Genomic DNA, 14,746 nt, shown 5'->3' on the forward strand with positions numbered 1-14,746 from the left:
AAAACCTAAATGAAAGAGCTTAAACTCTAAAACTTTTTGAAGACAACATAGGTGTGAATCTCTGTAACCTTGGATCAGGCAGTAGTTTTTTAGATATGACACCAAAAGCACAAGTAACAAAAGAAAAAATAGATAAACTAGATATAAAAATTAAAAACTTTGTTTTTCCTTTCCCATCCCTCCACCCACCTCCCCTCTGGTAACTATCTGTTTGTTCTCTACAGTTAAGAGTCTGTTTTTTGGTTTGTCTCTTATTTCTTTTCCTCTGTTCATTTGTTTTGTTTCTTAAATTCCACACATGAGTGAAATCATATGGTATTTGTCTTTCTCGACTGGCTTATTTCATTTAGCATTATACTCTGTAGCTCCATCTACGTCATTGCAAATAGCAAGATTTCATTCTTTTTTATGGCTGAATAATATTTCATTGTATATACATAAACTCCATCTTCTTTACCCATTCATCTATTGATGGACATTTGGGCTGCTTCCATAGTTGACTATTGTAAATAATGCTGCAGTAAACACAGCAGTGCATACACCCCTTCAAACTAGTGTTTTCATATTCTTTGAGTAAATACCCAGTAGTATGATTACTGGATCATAGGGTAGTTCTATTTTTAATTGTTTTGAGGAACCTCCATACTGTCTTCCACAGTGGTTACACCAGTTCGCATTCCCACCAGCAGTGCATAGGTTCATTTTTCTCCATATCCTTGCCAACGCTCGTCGTTTTTTGAGTTTTTGATTTTAGCCATTCTGACAGGTGTGAGATGATATTGGGGTTTTGACTGCATTTATCTGATGATGAATGATGTTGAGAATCTTTTCAGGTGTTTCTTGGCCATTTGTATGTCTTCTTTGGAGAAACGTCTGTTCATGTCTTCTGCCCATTTTTAATTGGACTATTTGTTATTTTGGTGTTAAGTTGTATAAGTTCTTTATATATTTTGGATACTAACCCTTTATTAGATATGTCAATTGCAAATATCTTCTCCATTCAGTAGGCTGTCTTTTAGTTTTGTTGGTTGAAGATTAAAAACATTTGTGCTTCAAAGAACACCATCAAGAAAGTGAAGATTTGGGGCACCTGGGTGGCTCAGGAGGCTGAGCGTCCGACTTCAGCTCAGGTCATGATCTCATGGTTCATGGGTTTGAGCCCCGCATCGGGCTCTGTGCTGATAGCTCAGAGCCTGTAGTCTGCTTCAGATTCTGTGTATCCCTCTCTCTCTGCCCCTTCCCTGCTCTCTCAAAAATAAATAAAACATTTAAAAAACTTTTAAAAATAATAAAAATAAAAAGAAAGTGAGGACTTAATTGACAGAATGGAAGAAAATGTTTTCAAATCCCACATCTAATAAGGGATGTATCTAGAATATTTATAGAACTATTTCAGGCAAGTATTTAACACAATGAAAAATAGGCAAAGGGGGTGATATTTCTCCAAAGAAAATATTAAAATGGCCAATATACACATGGAAATATGCTCAATATCATTAGCCATTAGGGAAATGCAAATCAAACCCACAGTGTGATACCACTTCACACACACTAGCATGGCTATAAGCCAAAAGACAGATCATAAGTGTTATTGAGGAATTGGAGACATTAGAATCTGCACACACTACTGGTGGAAATAAAAAACAGTGAAGCCCCTTGGGAAAACAATTTCTTCAAATAGTCAAACATAGGGTTACCATATGACCCAGTGACTCCATTCCTAGTGTTATGCTTAATAAACCTATATGTTTATCCTTAGCAGGGTGATGGTTTGCAAGCACCCATCTTGTGCAGCAGGTGAAGGACCCCATTCCTGGTGGGATATAGTAGTGGAATTGGCCAGGTGCTATATGATGCTCATGCTTACACACAACAAAGTAGCATATATTGGGTCAGAAACAAAGATATTCCCACACGATGCAATAAGAGCCCCACTGGCTATGAGGAACCAATACCCACTGGTGAAACTGATCTTGCTTTGTCCCTTCTCTATGTGAGTAAAGCATTGTTTTATCTAGTGCCTCTCTAAGTCATGTCTTTTTTGATGACCCTGACAGGAACAGACTATGGAGTGTGTTGATCTCCAGAGACTTCTCTTCATTTCACATTGCTTGTTTCCTGACTAAGATCCTAATCCCTAGAGTCTGATCACCTGGACTATTGATCCATTTTCTGACTTAGGTCCACTGTGTTCCTCAGTTTTCAGAGCCTGCTGCATTCTGTGGCTCCCCCATCAGGCTTTTCATTTAGCTGCTCCTATGCTGGGCTTCCCTTAGTCTGTGCAGAGCAGCACTCAAAGCAGGAAGAGTGTTATTAATAACATCAGATTTATTATTACTGGCTGTGTGGCCTGGCAAGAGACTTAGGCTCCCTAAGTCTTAATTGCTTTCACTATAAAGTGGGGATAACAATCCTAACTTGCAGGGATTAAAAAAAAAAGCATTGAAATTAGTTTAAGAATTATTTTAAAAAATATTTATGGACATGGAAAAGTATTCCTCAAAAAACATTAGATCAAAACATTAAAATATACGCCTAGAAATACCACAGAAGCCCAAATCTATTTCTTAATGTTTATGTACCTATATGTACATATGTAAATACATTAGCAAGTTAACAATGCTTCTCTTTAATGGTAGGATTATTGGTGGGTTTTGTTTCACATATTCCTAGATATTCTAGTTTTTCTTTAGTGTGTTAGTATTACAATTAGAAGAAAAGTAAAGGAAAAATATCGCAAATCATACTTTCTTTTCCTTGTAAGTTTTAGGACTTTACTAAGTTACAGTGTTTTGCTACAATAAAACTCTAGATTAGAAAGACCTTGAGGGGGCCTGGGTGGTTCAGTTGGTTGAGCTTCAAACTCCTGATCTCCTTGATCTCATTCGGCTCACGTCATGATCTTACAGTTCTTGAGACTGAGCCCTGTGTCCAGCTCTGTGGGTGTGGAAGCTGTTTAGGATTCTCTCTCTCCCTCTGCCCCTCCCCTCCTCAAAAAAAAAAAATAAAATAAATAAATAAATAAATAAATAGGAAGACCTTGCAAAGTTACTCTGTCTCTTCTGACAGGATTTCATTGGTGTATTTCTTCGCTGACCCACTGGTGTATTTAAAACATAATTTCTCCTCCCATTTCAAAACATTTTTGTGGCTATCTAGCAACTTTTTGTGTTCTCTTCCTGAGTCATTTACAGAAAGGTAACTGCTGATTATTTTTAAGATCTTAATGAGCATGATTATGTATTAACTAACTGACATTTATCTATGAGGCACCAGGTAGATGGTGCACCACATACTAACAAAAGTAAAGAGCTTGTGTCCCTGACTTCAAAGAGGTTCCAGTTTAGTTAGTGCAATGAGAATAATATATGTTAACCAATCAACGATATTCAGCAGTATTTGATCAATAGTAATCTTTATGGTATGGAAAATTAGTTCTCAAAGTGTTGTCTGTGGATCCCTGGGGATTCCTGAGATTATTTCAGGTGGTGCAAAATCAAACTGTGGTAGGGTCCCGTCCCTAAGGGGAAAAAAAAAAACAAACCCTCAAGGCAACCTGGTTGTAAGTGTATGTGACAACATCCTTCATGACCTTGTAACATAAGACCATTTAATCAGACTACAGGTTTGTATGTTACCATCTATGGGAGACAAAAAAGTGGAAAATATGCAAAAAACTATACCATGTGGTGCGTTCAGGGCTCAATTCTTCAGTACGAACCCAGGTGAGCAGTGCCGGCAGGAATAAAGTTGCTTCCTGGAAAGAAAAGCCTCGGTGTCACAACTCTCTGTGCAAGAATCCCAGTACAAAACCTTTTCATAATATTAAGGCCCCCTCCCCCTTCTCAGCTTATTAATAGTTGCACCAATGGGGTAAAAGCGATGGTTGGTAAAACTGGAGACACTTTAGCACAAACACAGGCAGTTTCTCCACACTATACAGTTGACCCCTGAACAACACATGTTTAAGTTTACATGCAGATTTTTTTTCAATAAATACAGTAGAGTACTGAAAATGTGTTTTTCTTACTTATGATTTCCTTAATAACATTTTCTCTTCTCTAGTTTTACTGTAAGAATACAGTGTATAATACATATAAACACACAAAATACATGTTAATAGACCGTGTTTTCAGTAAGGCTTCCAGTCAATAGTAGGTTTTTAGTAGTTAAGTTTTGGGAAGGTCAAAAGTTATGTCAATTTTCAACTGCATGGTGCTCAGTGCCCCTAACCCCCACGTTGTTCAAAGGTCAATTGTAATTAGTGTATTTTAAGATGGGAATTTTTAACTTTTTGGTCTTAGGATTCTGTTATACTCTAAAAGTGGCAGCCCAAAGAGTCAGTTAAAAACAAAAACAAAACCAGCCAACCAACCAAACAAACAAAATAAACATAGGTTCATGAACGGGAATATTGGCTGGGGCTGTGTAATGGCTTCTTCCCACATAGCACAGTAATCGCACCTGCTTTTTAAATTTTAAAAATTTTTTTAAATGTTTATTTTTGAGAGAGAGAGAGAGAGACAGACAGACAGACAGCATGAGCGGGGTCGGGGGGAGCAGAAAGAGAGAGGGAGACACAGAATCAGAAGCAGGTTCCAGACTCTGAGCTGTCAGCACAAAGCCCAAAGTGGGGCTCAAGCCCATGGACCAGACCACAAGATCGTGACCTGAGCTGAAGTCGGACACTCAACCAACTGAGCCAACCAGGCACCCCAACAGCCTGTTTTTGATTTACAGCTGACAGTGAGGTTTAAGAGAGGTAATAGAGTAGCTTACAGCCTTTCAAGCAAAACCAGGACAACCATAGGGCTAGCTCAATTGCATTCAGCAACACCTGTCTTGTAAGGCACGTTCTATCTGGGGAAGAAAGAACAGTTTTTCTTGATGGCCAGAGTGATTATGCAGCATAAGCACATAAACCCAAAAAACTTAGCAAATAGGCTCCTAAATTTGGGGGGTGGTTTATCAGTCAGTCCTGTGGGCAGCCTGTGATGATGCTTTGGGACACTGACACTGAGGCTTTGACTTGCCAACCAGTGGGTTATCTATCATCTATTAACAGGTTGGACAATGGGGGGACCCTTACTCATCCACCACTTAGGCAAGAGCATTTGCTACTGGATCCCAGGGAGTTTTAATGTTCACTGTCTTAAACTATCAAGTGGACAAGCAGTCCTTCAGCTTAAGTAGTGTGGTGGCTAATAAGGCTACATGTATCACTACTACAGCTGTTCAGCATGGCTTGCCATTCTTCCACAGACTCAGTTAATTAGGAGACAAAAAGCTCAAACACATTCAGACAGTTTATTTTACAAGGTCATCATGGTATCAGTTTCCTGCATCCCTAGTCCCATTAAACAAACAAACAAACAAACAAACAGTAAATCAGAGGAGCCATATGGGTAGTACCAGTGGTGGTCACTTTTCTGCTGAAAAATCACCTCTAAACTTGAGTCAAGTGCTTCTATAACCAGCAGTCATTCCCAAAGGAGAGGTGAAGTGGTAAGTCTTGTGGTCAACTGCAGCTGGGAAGATGGATGAGAAATGGCCTTTGGGCTATTTCTCATAAGGCTGCTTCTCTCCCTTGGTTTTGGGGAAATCCAGGGCATTCCACCGAGACTCAGACTGCAATTAAATTTTGCGTACTTGGCCTGTATGGAGATGTATAAGGTAAACAGAGTGTCATGGTATAACTAGTCACTTGCAATATTTCAAACGTTAAATCAGTCTTGCATTTGGGTGATCATTCCTGGCATAAATACACTTCTTCATGGTGTATTATCATTTTTATAAATGGCTAGATGCAATTGCTTATATTTTGTTAATGACTTTGCATCTATGTAGTAAAAAATTTTGCCTAAAGACAAAAAACTTTGCCTAAAGACAAGTCTGTCTTTTACTCTCCTTGGCTTCTGGAAGGTAATCTCTAAGCCCTTTAATGTCATTCCTGACAGAAATGTCTTTGCCTGAGGGCCTTTAGTCACCGGACAGTCTAACAATGTGACTTAGGGTGAGGACTCTGAGTCACATGGTATGATCTCCTCCTCTTGAGGGGACAGAAACTGTGATCAGGCACATGGGCAGTCAACAGTGCATAAGTAATGGAACTCCAATAACGACTCTGGACATCAAGGGTCAGGTGAGCTTCTCTGGTTGACAATTCTCCATGTGTGTTGTCACATATTGCTCCTGAGAGCAGCTAACTCTGTCTATGATTCCTAAGGGACAGGATAACTCAAAGCTCTGTATTTGGAACCCTTCCAGACCCTCTTTTATGACAGATTTTGATCCTCTCCCTGTGATACCTGTGAATACAATTTTCAGTAAGTTCTGTGAGGCTTTCTAGCAAATTAGTTGGGAACCCCTGAACTTGCAATTAGTGTCAGAAGTAAGCATGGTTTGGGAGAACTCTAAATTCTATAGTGATGTCGAAAGTAAAAGCAGTCTTTTGGAGACTGTTTCTCAAAATTTGTAGCATTTATGCTCGTGGGGTAGGTTGGCCTGTCATTTTCTTTTCTTGTCTTTGTCTAGTCTGGTATCAGGGAAATGATTCTGAAAATGAATTGGGAAGTATTCCTTCTTCCTCTATTATCTCAAAGACTTTGTATAGGATTGGTCTTTTTTCCTCCTTAAATATTTGATGGAATTTATTAGTGAAGCTATTTGGGCTTGGGGTTTTCTTTGTGGAAAGGTTTTTTAATTAGAAATTCGAATAATCTAATAGCTACTTGGCTATTCAAAATTTCTATTTCTTCAAGTGTTAGTTTTGCTAAGTTGTCTTTTTCAATGAATTTGTTCATTTTATCTAAGTAGTCAAATAAATATATTGCATTAGGTTGGTATAAATGTGTGAATAATATTCTTTTTAATATCTGTAAGATCTGTACTGATAGCTCTTTTTGCATTCATGAGATGAGCAATTTGTGTTTTCTCACTGTTTTTTCTTAACCGAATAAATCATATTTAATTTAATAAATTATACTTAAATATTATAGTAATTGAATATAAATTTAATTCATTCAATTTAGTTATGTAACATTGAAATGTAATGAATTAGGTGAATTTGAATTAAAATTTAAATGTGTTAAATTAAATGGAAATTGAATTAAATTAAATCATATTAAATAAAACGTAAAATATCAAAGTAAAAAAATTAAATTGAAATTAAATGATACTTGAACAAACTGAATTAATATTAAATTATTTTGAACCAAATTAAATTGAGTAAATCAGAAGTCAGTAATGTTAAATTTGAGTAATTACATTTAAGTTATACTTGAACTATATTCCCTTAAACTTATTTTCATACATCAAATTGTAATTAACTTAAAACTGAATTATATGAAATTCATAAATTGATGTTAAACTAAATTTATCTGAGTACCTTACCAACACATATTCATTTATACTAACTAAAACTAATACATTAAATGAACAATTAATTTGATGAATTAAATTGTTTATTAAAATAATTTACAATCAAATTAAGATAACTCAGTATTAATTTAAAAAAGGAGGCAAGTCTGGATCTGAAGTTCCATTTTGTGGATTAAAAACCTGTTTTAGGAAGAGAGGGTCACAGAATCCATGTTGCGGCTTCTGTGTCTTTGGTGTCTGTGATGGTGTGTAGGGGACAACGAGTAAAAACGTTTAGGAAAGGCGAAAAAATAACACAAAACCCCAGATATCTGAACCATACACAGGACAATCATCAGTAGCAAAGAAGTTGCTACGTCCAGAGCCAAGAAATCCAGAAAAAATGTTAGCAAAGAGTGAAAATTTTCATTTTCCCCAGACCCCTCTCTTCAACCCGAATCAAGTCGTTCTGACTTTGAATGTGGACATGTGGACATTTAGTATGACCACGACTCGCGTATCCCGTGGGATTTGGGGTGATGGGGGCACTGACCTGTTGTATGTCATTTGACCTCCGTGGTTGCCAGAGTTAGATCATTACCCTGAGATGCCTAGCTCTCCGATCTGTCCAGATTTTTTTTTTTTTTGTACTTAATCTAATTTAAAACAGAATGTTAAAATTAATTTTATAGGAAAGAATTGAATGTGTATGAAACAAGCGAACCAAAGCGGACGTCACCAGGAACCTGTCAAATCCACAGGTCGGGGAAGACTTGGTGAAGCCAGTGTCTCGGATTTCAAAATCTACTTTGGTTAGGCCACTTCTCACCAGAGTCGGTCAGTCCACCACCGACACCGTTGCTTGGGACTAATTCTGAGAAGCGAGAGCACTCCTGCAAAAGCCCAGGGGCTGAACCGTGCCAGGCCTGGCTGAGCGGGAAAGAGCGGTGGAAGGTAAACGTCGGAGACATAACAGGGGGAATGGTTTCCTTCGCAGCGCACGACACCCAGTCTGCTGGCGTCCCATTTATACATGTGAAAGGGTAAAGTGATTGAATAGAAGAATGAGTGTGACTTGATACAGGTAGTGTTTCGGAAGCCGCCACTTTTTCTGTGAACTTCTCAAGCAGGGCAAGCCTCCGGCGTACGGAATCGATGGTCAAAATGGCGGCACCCTTGTGGAAACCGCGATTAGGGCGCTGCCATGTATTGCCTGTAAACGTACGGACTCGGCCATCTTACGGAATCAGATTCCAAGATGACGGCATATGCGTGGAAGTGGCGCATAGGCGCGGCCATGTTGCCTGTAACGTTGTGTCCGTACAAGTGGTCACCGTACGGACTCGGCCGACAGAGTGGCGGTGATCTCGGGAAAGCTGCGATGCAGGTGCGGCCATGTTTCCCGCACTTATGGATTCGGCCGCCTTACGGTCTCAGTAGTCAATAGTCAAGATGGTGGCGTCTGAGAGACTTGTAGCGGCTCTAGGCGCCGGATCTACTTGTTTGCTGCGGAGCCGACGCATTGGGCCTGCGCAATAAGAGTACGGTGCCCGGGAGGCGCGACCAAAGCGGAAGTAGTTGTGGGCGCCTTTACAACGGCCGCGAACGCCAGCGAGAGGTCTGTGCAGCAGGTTCGCGGGTCGCTGGCGGGGGCAGCGGAGGGGTGCGCCGAGAGCGGAGAGATGGTGAGTACGAGTCCCAGGAGGGGGTCGGCAGTAGAGATCAGTAGGATTGGTAGAGGCGGGGTCCGTGGGCAGAGGCAAGAGAGTCTGTGGTGAACAGTAGGAAGAGTCTGGGCAGTATGGTGGGCGCCCGTGGTGAGCCTTAACAGGGGTCTGTGGGTAGAACGTTGGGGGTCTGAGGTTCTGAAAATTTTCTGATGTGTGAACCATCTGGGAGTTTTGTGATGAGCCATTTTAGGGGTTCGTAATGGAAGTTTGGTGGGGGTCTCTCGATAGATAGTTCCGTGGCAATCCGAATGGGAGATTGGGCAGAGCCGCACCGGGCAGTGTGTCATAAGCTGTGATGAGTCTGTGTCAAGGAGTTAGTGGGGAGTCGTGATGGGGGGCGGGGTTGTCTGTGGGGTTAATAACGGGAAACGGTGTTGGGAAGTATGTAGAATATATCCCGTGGTGTCTGTGAGAAGAGATGGGGGTAATATGTGATGAGCGGTAGTTTATAAGTAACCGTTATGAGTGTGTGGATAGAGTAATGAGGTGTTAGTGATGGGAAGTCTGAGACAGAATGATGGGATCTGAAAGAACGGTACTGGGGCGTTAGGGGTGAGTGATGGGAGTTTGTGGGGACCGTGATGCAAAGATCTATGAGGAACTGTGATAGAAAGTTTATTGGCAGAATGTTGGGGTTTGTGGTGAGCCACGATGGAGCTGTAGCAAGGAATGAGACACCATGATAGGGGTTCTCTAAGAAGCCATGATGGGGGGGGTCCCACAGGAGGGTGACGGCTCAGACCCAGAGCCTCCAGATGCTGGAGAGGACAGCAAATCGGAGAATGGGGAGAATGCACCCATCTACTGCATCTGCCGCAAACCAGATATCAACTGCTTCATGATGTGAGCCGGGGAGAGGCGGGTGGGGCTGACACCTGCAAGGTTGGGTGAGGCTGATGGGTCCGGCCCCTCACATCTGCACCACTCGCCCCATCCTCTGCAGCGGGTGTGACAACTGCAATGAGTGGTTCCATGGGGACTGCATCCGGATCACTGAGAAGATGGCCAAGGCCATCCGGGAGTGGTACTGTCGGGATTGCCGAGGTGAGGGGGTGGTGCCTGGACAGGGCAGGCAGGTCCACCTGCCTTGAGGGAGAAGCCATAAAGGGAGGGTGGGTCATAGGGAGTAGTGACGTGTGTCTGTGGGTGATTGTTGGTTTGTGGTGAGTTGGAATGGAGATTCTACTGTGAGCCCAAACACAGGGTCCCACCAGAGGGGTTAGCCTGCCCTGGAGTAGGGGGACGGAGCAGGTGAGTGGGACAGAAAAGAAGAGGAAGAAAGAGTTCTGGGACCATCCAAATCCCTCATTGTTAACCCGTCCTGGTCCCACTGTCTGCCCCGCAGAGAAAGACCCCAAGCTGGAAATCCGTTATCGGCACAAGAAGTCACGGGAGCGGGACAGCAATGAGCGAGACGGCAGTGAGCCTCGGGATGAGGGTGGAGGGCGCAAGAGGCCTGCCCCGGATCCAGATCTGCAGCGCCGGGCGGGGTCAGGGACAGGGGTTGGGGCGATGCTTGCTCGGGGCTCTGCTTCGCCCCACAAATCCTCTCCACAGCCCTTGGTGGCCACACCCAGCCAGGTGAGTGGCTGCCACGGCTGGGATAGGTAGGGTGATCCCGTGTCAGGCCCTCCTTGGGTTCCTGATTTCTGTTCCGGGCCCCTTCCCCCAGCATCACCAGCAGCAGCAGCAGCAGCAGCAGCAGCAACAGCAGCAGCAGATCAAACGGTCAGCCCGCATGTGTGGCGAGTGCGAGGCCTGCCGGCGCACTGAGGACTGTGGCCACTGTGACTTCTGTCGGGACATGAAGAAGTTTGGGGGCCCCAACAAGATCCGGCAGAAGTGCCGGCTGCGTCAGTGCCAGCTGAGGGCCCGGGTGAGCATGGGTAGAGCTGGGCAGGGCCAGGTGGGGGCGTCAGTGTGTCCAGGAGGAGCTCATTGAGGCTAGGAGGGGTGGGCCAGGTGAGGTGGGGCCTACTGCACATAGACAGGTGGGAAGGAGCCTGACCTGTCCAGACGAATGGGGCATGAACAGGTGTGCAGGGCTAGCAGGGGCGCCTCCAACCCCAGATGGGCAGAGTAGAGCCAGATGTTTCAAGGTGGTCAGGCATGTCAGGCCAGGTGGGGCAGGGTTCAGCATGTCCTAGTGATGAGAAGTAGGAGTAGTGGGTGTGTTTCTGGGGAGGCGAGGCAGGGTTAGTTGGTGGGGCTAGGCTCTTGTGGGAGGGGCTAGGGCAGGGCCACCCTCCATCCACTTGGGGCTGACCTGGGCCTTCCTCCTGCCGGCACAGGAATCGTACAAGTACTTCCCTTCCTCGGTGAGTCCAGCCCCCCAGGGCGGGGCGGGGCATGCGGGCAGGGCGGTCAGGGCCAGTCCTGAGATTCTGCCCTGCAGCTCTCGCCAGTGACGCCCTCAGAATCCCTGCCAAGGCCTCGCAGGCCACTGCCCACCCAGCAGCAGCCACAGCCATCACAGAAGCTGGGGCGCATCCGTGAGGACGAGGGAGCAGTGGTATCATCAGCGGTCAAGGAGGCACCTGAGGCTACGGCCACACCTGAGCCACTCTCAGACGAGGACCTACCACTGGATCCTGACCTGTACCAGGACTTCTGTGCAGGGGCCTTTGATGACCATGGCCTGGTGAGCAGGTGGAGTGTGCCATGGTGGAAGGGTGGAGGTTACAGAAGCTGAGTTTCCATGAGGAGGAGAGAGAAGGCAGAGTATGGAAGGCTGATTTGGGAACTGAGTAGGTGGTGGGGTAGTCACAAGTGGGGCAGGTGGGTCAGCGTATGCCTCACTTGCAGCCCTGGATGAGTGACACAGAGGAGTCCCCGTTCTTGGATCCTGCCCTGCGGAAGAGGGCAGTGAAAGTGAAGCATGTAAAGCGTCGGGAGAAGAAGTCTGAGAAAAAGGTGACGGGAAGGGTGAAGTGGGTGTGGGAAAGCAGAGGGCAGGGAGGCGAGGGAGAGGCAAAGGTCAGAGGCTGGATGGGGCAAGAGCCAGAAGGGGGTGGAATACGGGGGGAGGCAGGCATTCAGGGCTGACTTCAACTCCACCCTGACTGACCTGCTTTGTCCCATAGAAGGAAGAGAGATATAAGCGGCATCGGCAGAAGCAGAAGCACAAGGACAAATGGAAACACCCAGAACGTGCCGATGCCAAGGACCCTGCGTCGCTACCGCAGTGCCTGGGACCTGGCTGTGTGCGCCCTGCCCAGCCTGGCTCCAAGTATTGCTCAGATGACTGTGGCATGAAGCTGGCAGCCAAGTGAGTCATTCCTGGAGAGTTCAAGGGAGTCGGGGAGTATAGGGTCGGGCATGACCAGATGTCTTCCGGTCAGTCACCTGCACACTGTTCAGTCCATGAAGCACCCCCCATCCACCCCTCATCCATCTACCATTCTGGTGCTCATCTGGCTTTTTATCTACTGCTCAGTCACTTATCCTTTTGCCGTTTGGTCACCCATCCGTTCTCCCATTCTTGGATCCACCCCCCCGCCCCACCTATTTTGTTGCTTGCCACTTTCCCTGCCTGCACCCAACCAACTGCCTCCCTGCAGCCGCATCTACGAGATCCTCCCCCAGCGCATCCAGCAGTGGCAGCAGAGTCCCTGCATTGCTGAGGAGCACGGGAAGAAGCTGCTCGAACGTATTCGCCGTGAGCAGCAGAGTGCCCGCACCCGCCTCCAGGAAATGGAGCGCCGATTCCATGAGCTTGAGGCCATCATTCTTCGTGCCAAGCAGCAGGCTGTCCGTGAGGATGAGGAGGTGAGCAGGCACAGGCCCAGCAGTGCGGGGCCCAGTACCTAGTCCTGACTGGCCTCATCGTTCTTTCCGCTCCACACAGAGCAATGAGGGTGACAGCGACGACACGGACCTGCAGATCTTCTGTGTCTCTTGCGGGCATCCCATCAACCCACGTGTTGCCTTGCGCCACATGGAGCGCTGCTACGCCAAGGTCAGGGTGTCAGCCTGAGGGGGAATCATCAGTGGGTCCGTGGGGGAGAGACGTGTTGTCTGGGGGGTGTCTTGGGATGCAGCACACATCCACAGTTCCCTCCATTTGTGCTCATCCCTCCAGTATGAGAGCCAGACGTCCTTTGGGTCCATGTACCCCACACGCATTGAGGGGTGAGTGTGGGCGCTACGTGGAGTTAGAGCAGGGAGGTCGAGGCTGGGGTCAGAAGTGGCATGTTGGGGCAGGATACGGGCACGGGCAAGAACAGGTGGGTCTCCCTCCACTACCCTGTCTTTACTCCAAACCCCCAGAGCTACCCGACTCTTCTGTGATGTCTACAATCCTCAGAGCAAGACATACTGTAAGCGGCTCCAGGTGCTGTGCCCCGAGCACTCACGGGACCCCAAAGTAAGGTTTTCCCTCAACTCCCCGCCCTTCTGTCCTTTCTTCCTCCTCACTGGCCCACATTCATCCCTTGCTCCCTCCTCTCCCCTCCTTCCTTATCTTTTCCCTACTTGACCACTTCCGTGACCCCTGCTTTGCCTGCCTCATCATCCTTCGTTCCTTTCCTTTTTCCTCCCCTTTTCCATTCCTCTCCTCTCCCTGAACTTTCCATTCCTTCCTTCCTACCTCCCTGACCACTTCCCATTCCTGTCTTCTTTCCTGCCTCACCACCCGCATTCATCCCCGACCCCCCATCTCGCTGCAGGTGCCAGCTGATGAGGTATGCGGGTGCCCCCTTGTACGTGATGTCTTTGAGCTCACAGGTGACTTCTGCCGCCTGCCCAAGCGCCAGTGTAACCGCCACTACTGCTGGGAGAAGTTGCGGCGTGCTGAAGTCGATTTGGAGCGTGTGCGCGTGGTAGGTTTTGATGCTGGATGTGGCTGGGGTCAGGCGGGGCTTCTGGAGCTCCTTCTCATGGCTCTTTTCTGCTCTCCTGTCAGTGGTACAAGCTGGACGAGCTGTTTGAGCAGGAGCGCAACGTACGCACAGCCATGACTAATCGGGCAGGATTACTGGCCCTGATGCTGCATCAAACGATCCAGCATGACCCACTCACTACCGACCTGCGCTCCAGTGCTGACCGCTGAGCCTCACAATGGCGCAGAAGTCCTCACACCCTGCATTCCAGGCTGGGGAGCTGCCCTGAATCCCCCATTTGTCTGTTCTGCCCTTTATATGTTTCTCCGGCGGTCCTTGAGTTTTTCTCCCTGTACCGATCCACCATTTGACTGCCCGGCTGTTACCAGGGGGTCTCAGAACTTTTTCCTGTTCTTGTCTGTTCCTTTGTTTCTCCATTCTCTGTGCCTGGGCGGGACTGTGGAATCCGCTCACTCTTGCCTCCCCCCTTCCTCGTTTTGTTAATAAAATTTTGAAGAACTAAGAAAAATGACTACTGATGGCTTCCACACTTTATCCAGCTGCGACTGCATTTCCAAAGCCCTTGGGTAGATGGGCTGTGGCACACTTATACCTCAGGAGGGGCTGCGGTATACAGCTTCGAGTACACTGTTGGCATTTACTCTGTGCTCTGCAGGAGCCCCGGTGGGCGTGGGGGATATGACTTGCTGAGAGCCCAATCACCTACATTCTCAGCCTTTCATTTTGAAACTGGGTATCCAGTTAGCGCTAATTCAGCGTGTGGCTCATTTACCACTTGTGTCAGCACTGACATTCTCCAAACTAGCTGTATTCGAT

The 14,746-nt window shown here is 46.3% G+C and overlaps 1 protein-coding gene across 3 annotated transcripts; it reads left to right on the plus strand.

Moving 5' to 3' along the window:
- Positions 1-8,615: 8,615 nt before the first annotated feature.
- CXXC1 (CXXC finger protein 1) lies at positions 8,616-14,441 on the plus strand. Of its 3 annotated transcripts, none has more exons than XM_049620071.1 (15): positions 8,617-9,044; positions 9,814-9,932; positions 10,033-10,133; positions 10,435-10,670; positions 10,762-10,965; positions 11,381-11,407; positions 11,485-11,730; positions 11,895-12,002; positions 12,173-12,357; positions 12,650-12,857; positions 12,937-13,047; positions 13,171-13,220; positions 13,359-13,455; positions 13,757-13,909; positions 13,993-14,441. In XM_049620071.1, exons 1-15 carry the CDS (start codon positions 9,042-9,044, stop codon positions 14,137-14,139), a joined length of 1,995 nt encoding a protein of 664 aa, XP_049476028.1. In that variant the 5' UTR covers positions 8,617-9,041; the 3' UTR covers positions 14,140-14,441. The 3 variants fall into 3 exon arrangements, with proteins under 3 accessions (XP_049476029.1, XP_049476028.1, XP_049476033.1); XM_049620076.1 differs by lacking the exon at positions 8,617-9,044 and adding an exon at positions 9,137-9,388; XM_049620072.1 differs by lacking the exon at positions 11,381-11,407 and having other exon boundaries at positions 8,616-9,044.
- Positions 14,442-14,746: the final 305 nt, after the last annotated feature.

This window comes from Panthera uncia (assembly GCF_023721935.1).
Source record: "Panthera uncia isolate 11264 chromosome D3 unlocalized genomic scaffold, Puncia_PCG_1.0 HiC_scaffold_8, whole genome shotgun sequence".
In the NCBI taxonomy this organism is placed as follows: domain Eukaryota; kingdom Metazoa; phylum Chordata; class Mammalia; order Carnivora; family Felidae; genus Panthera; species Panthera uncia.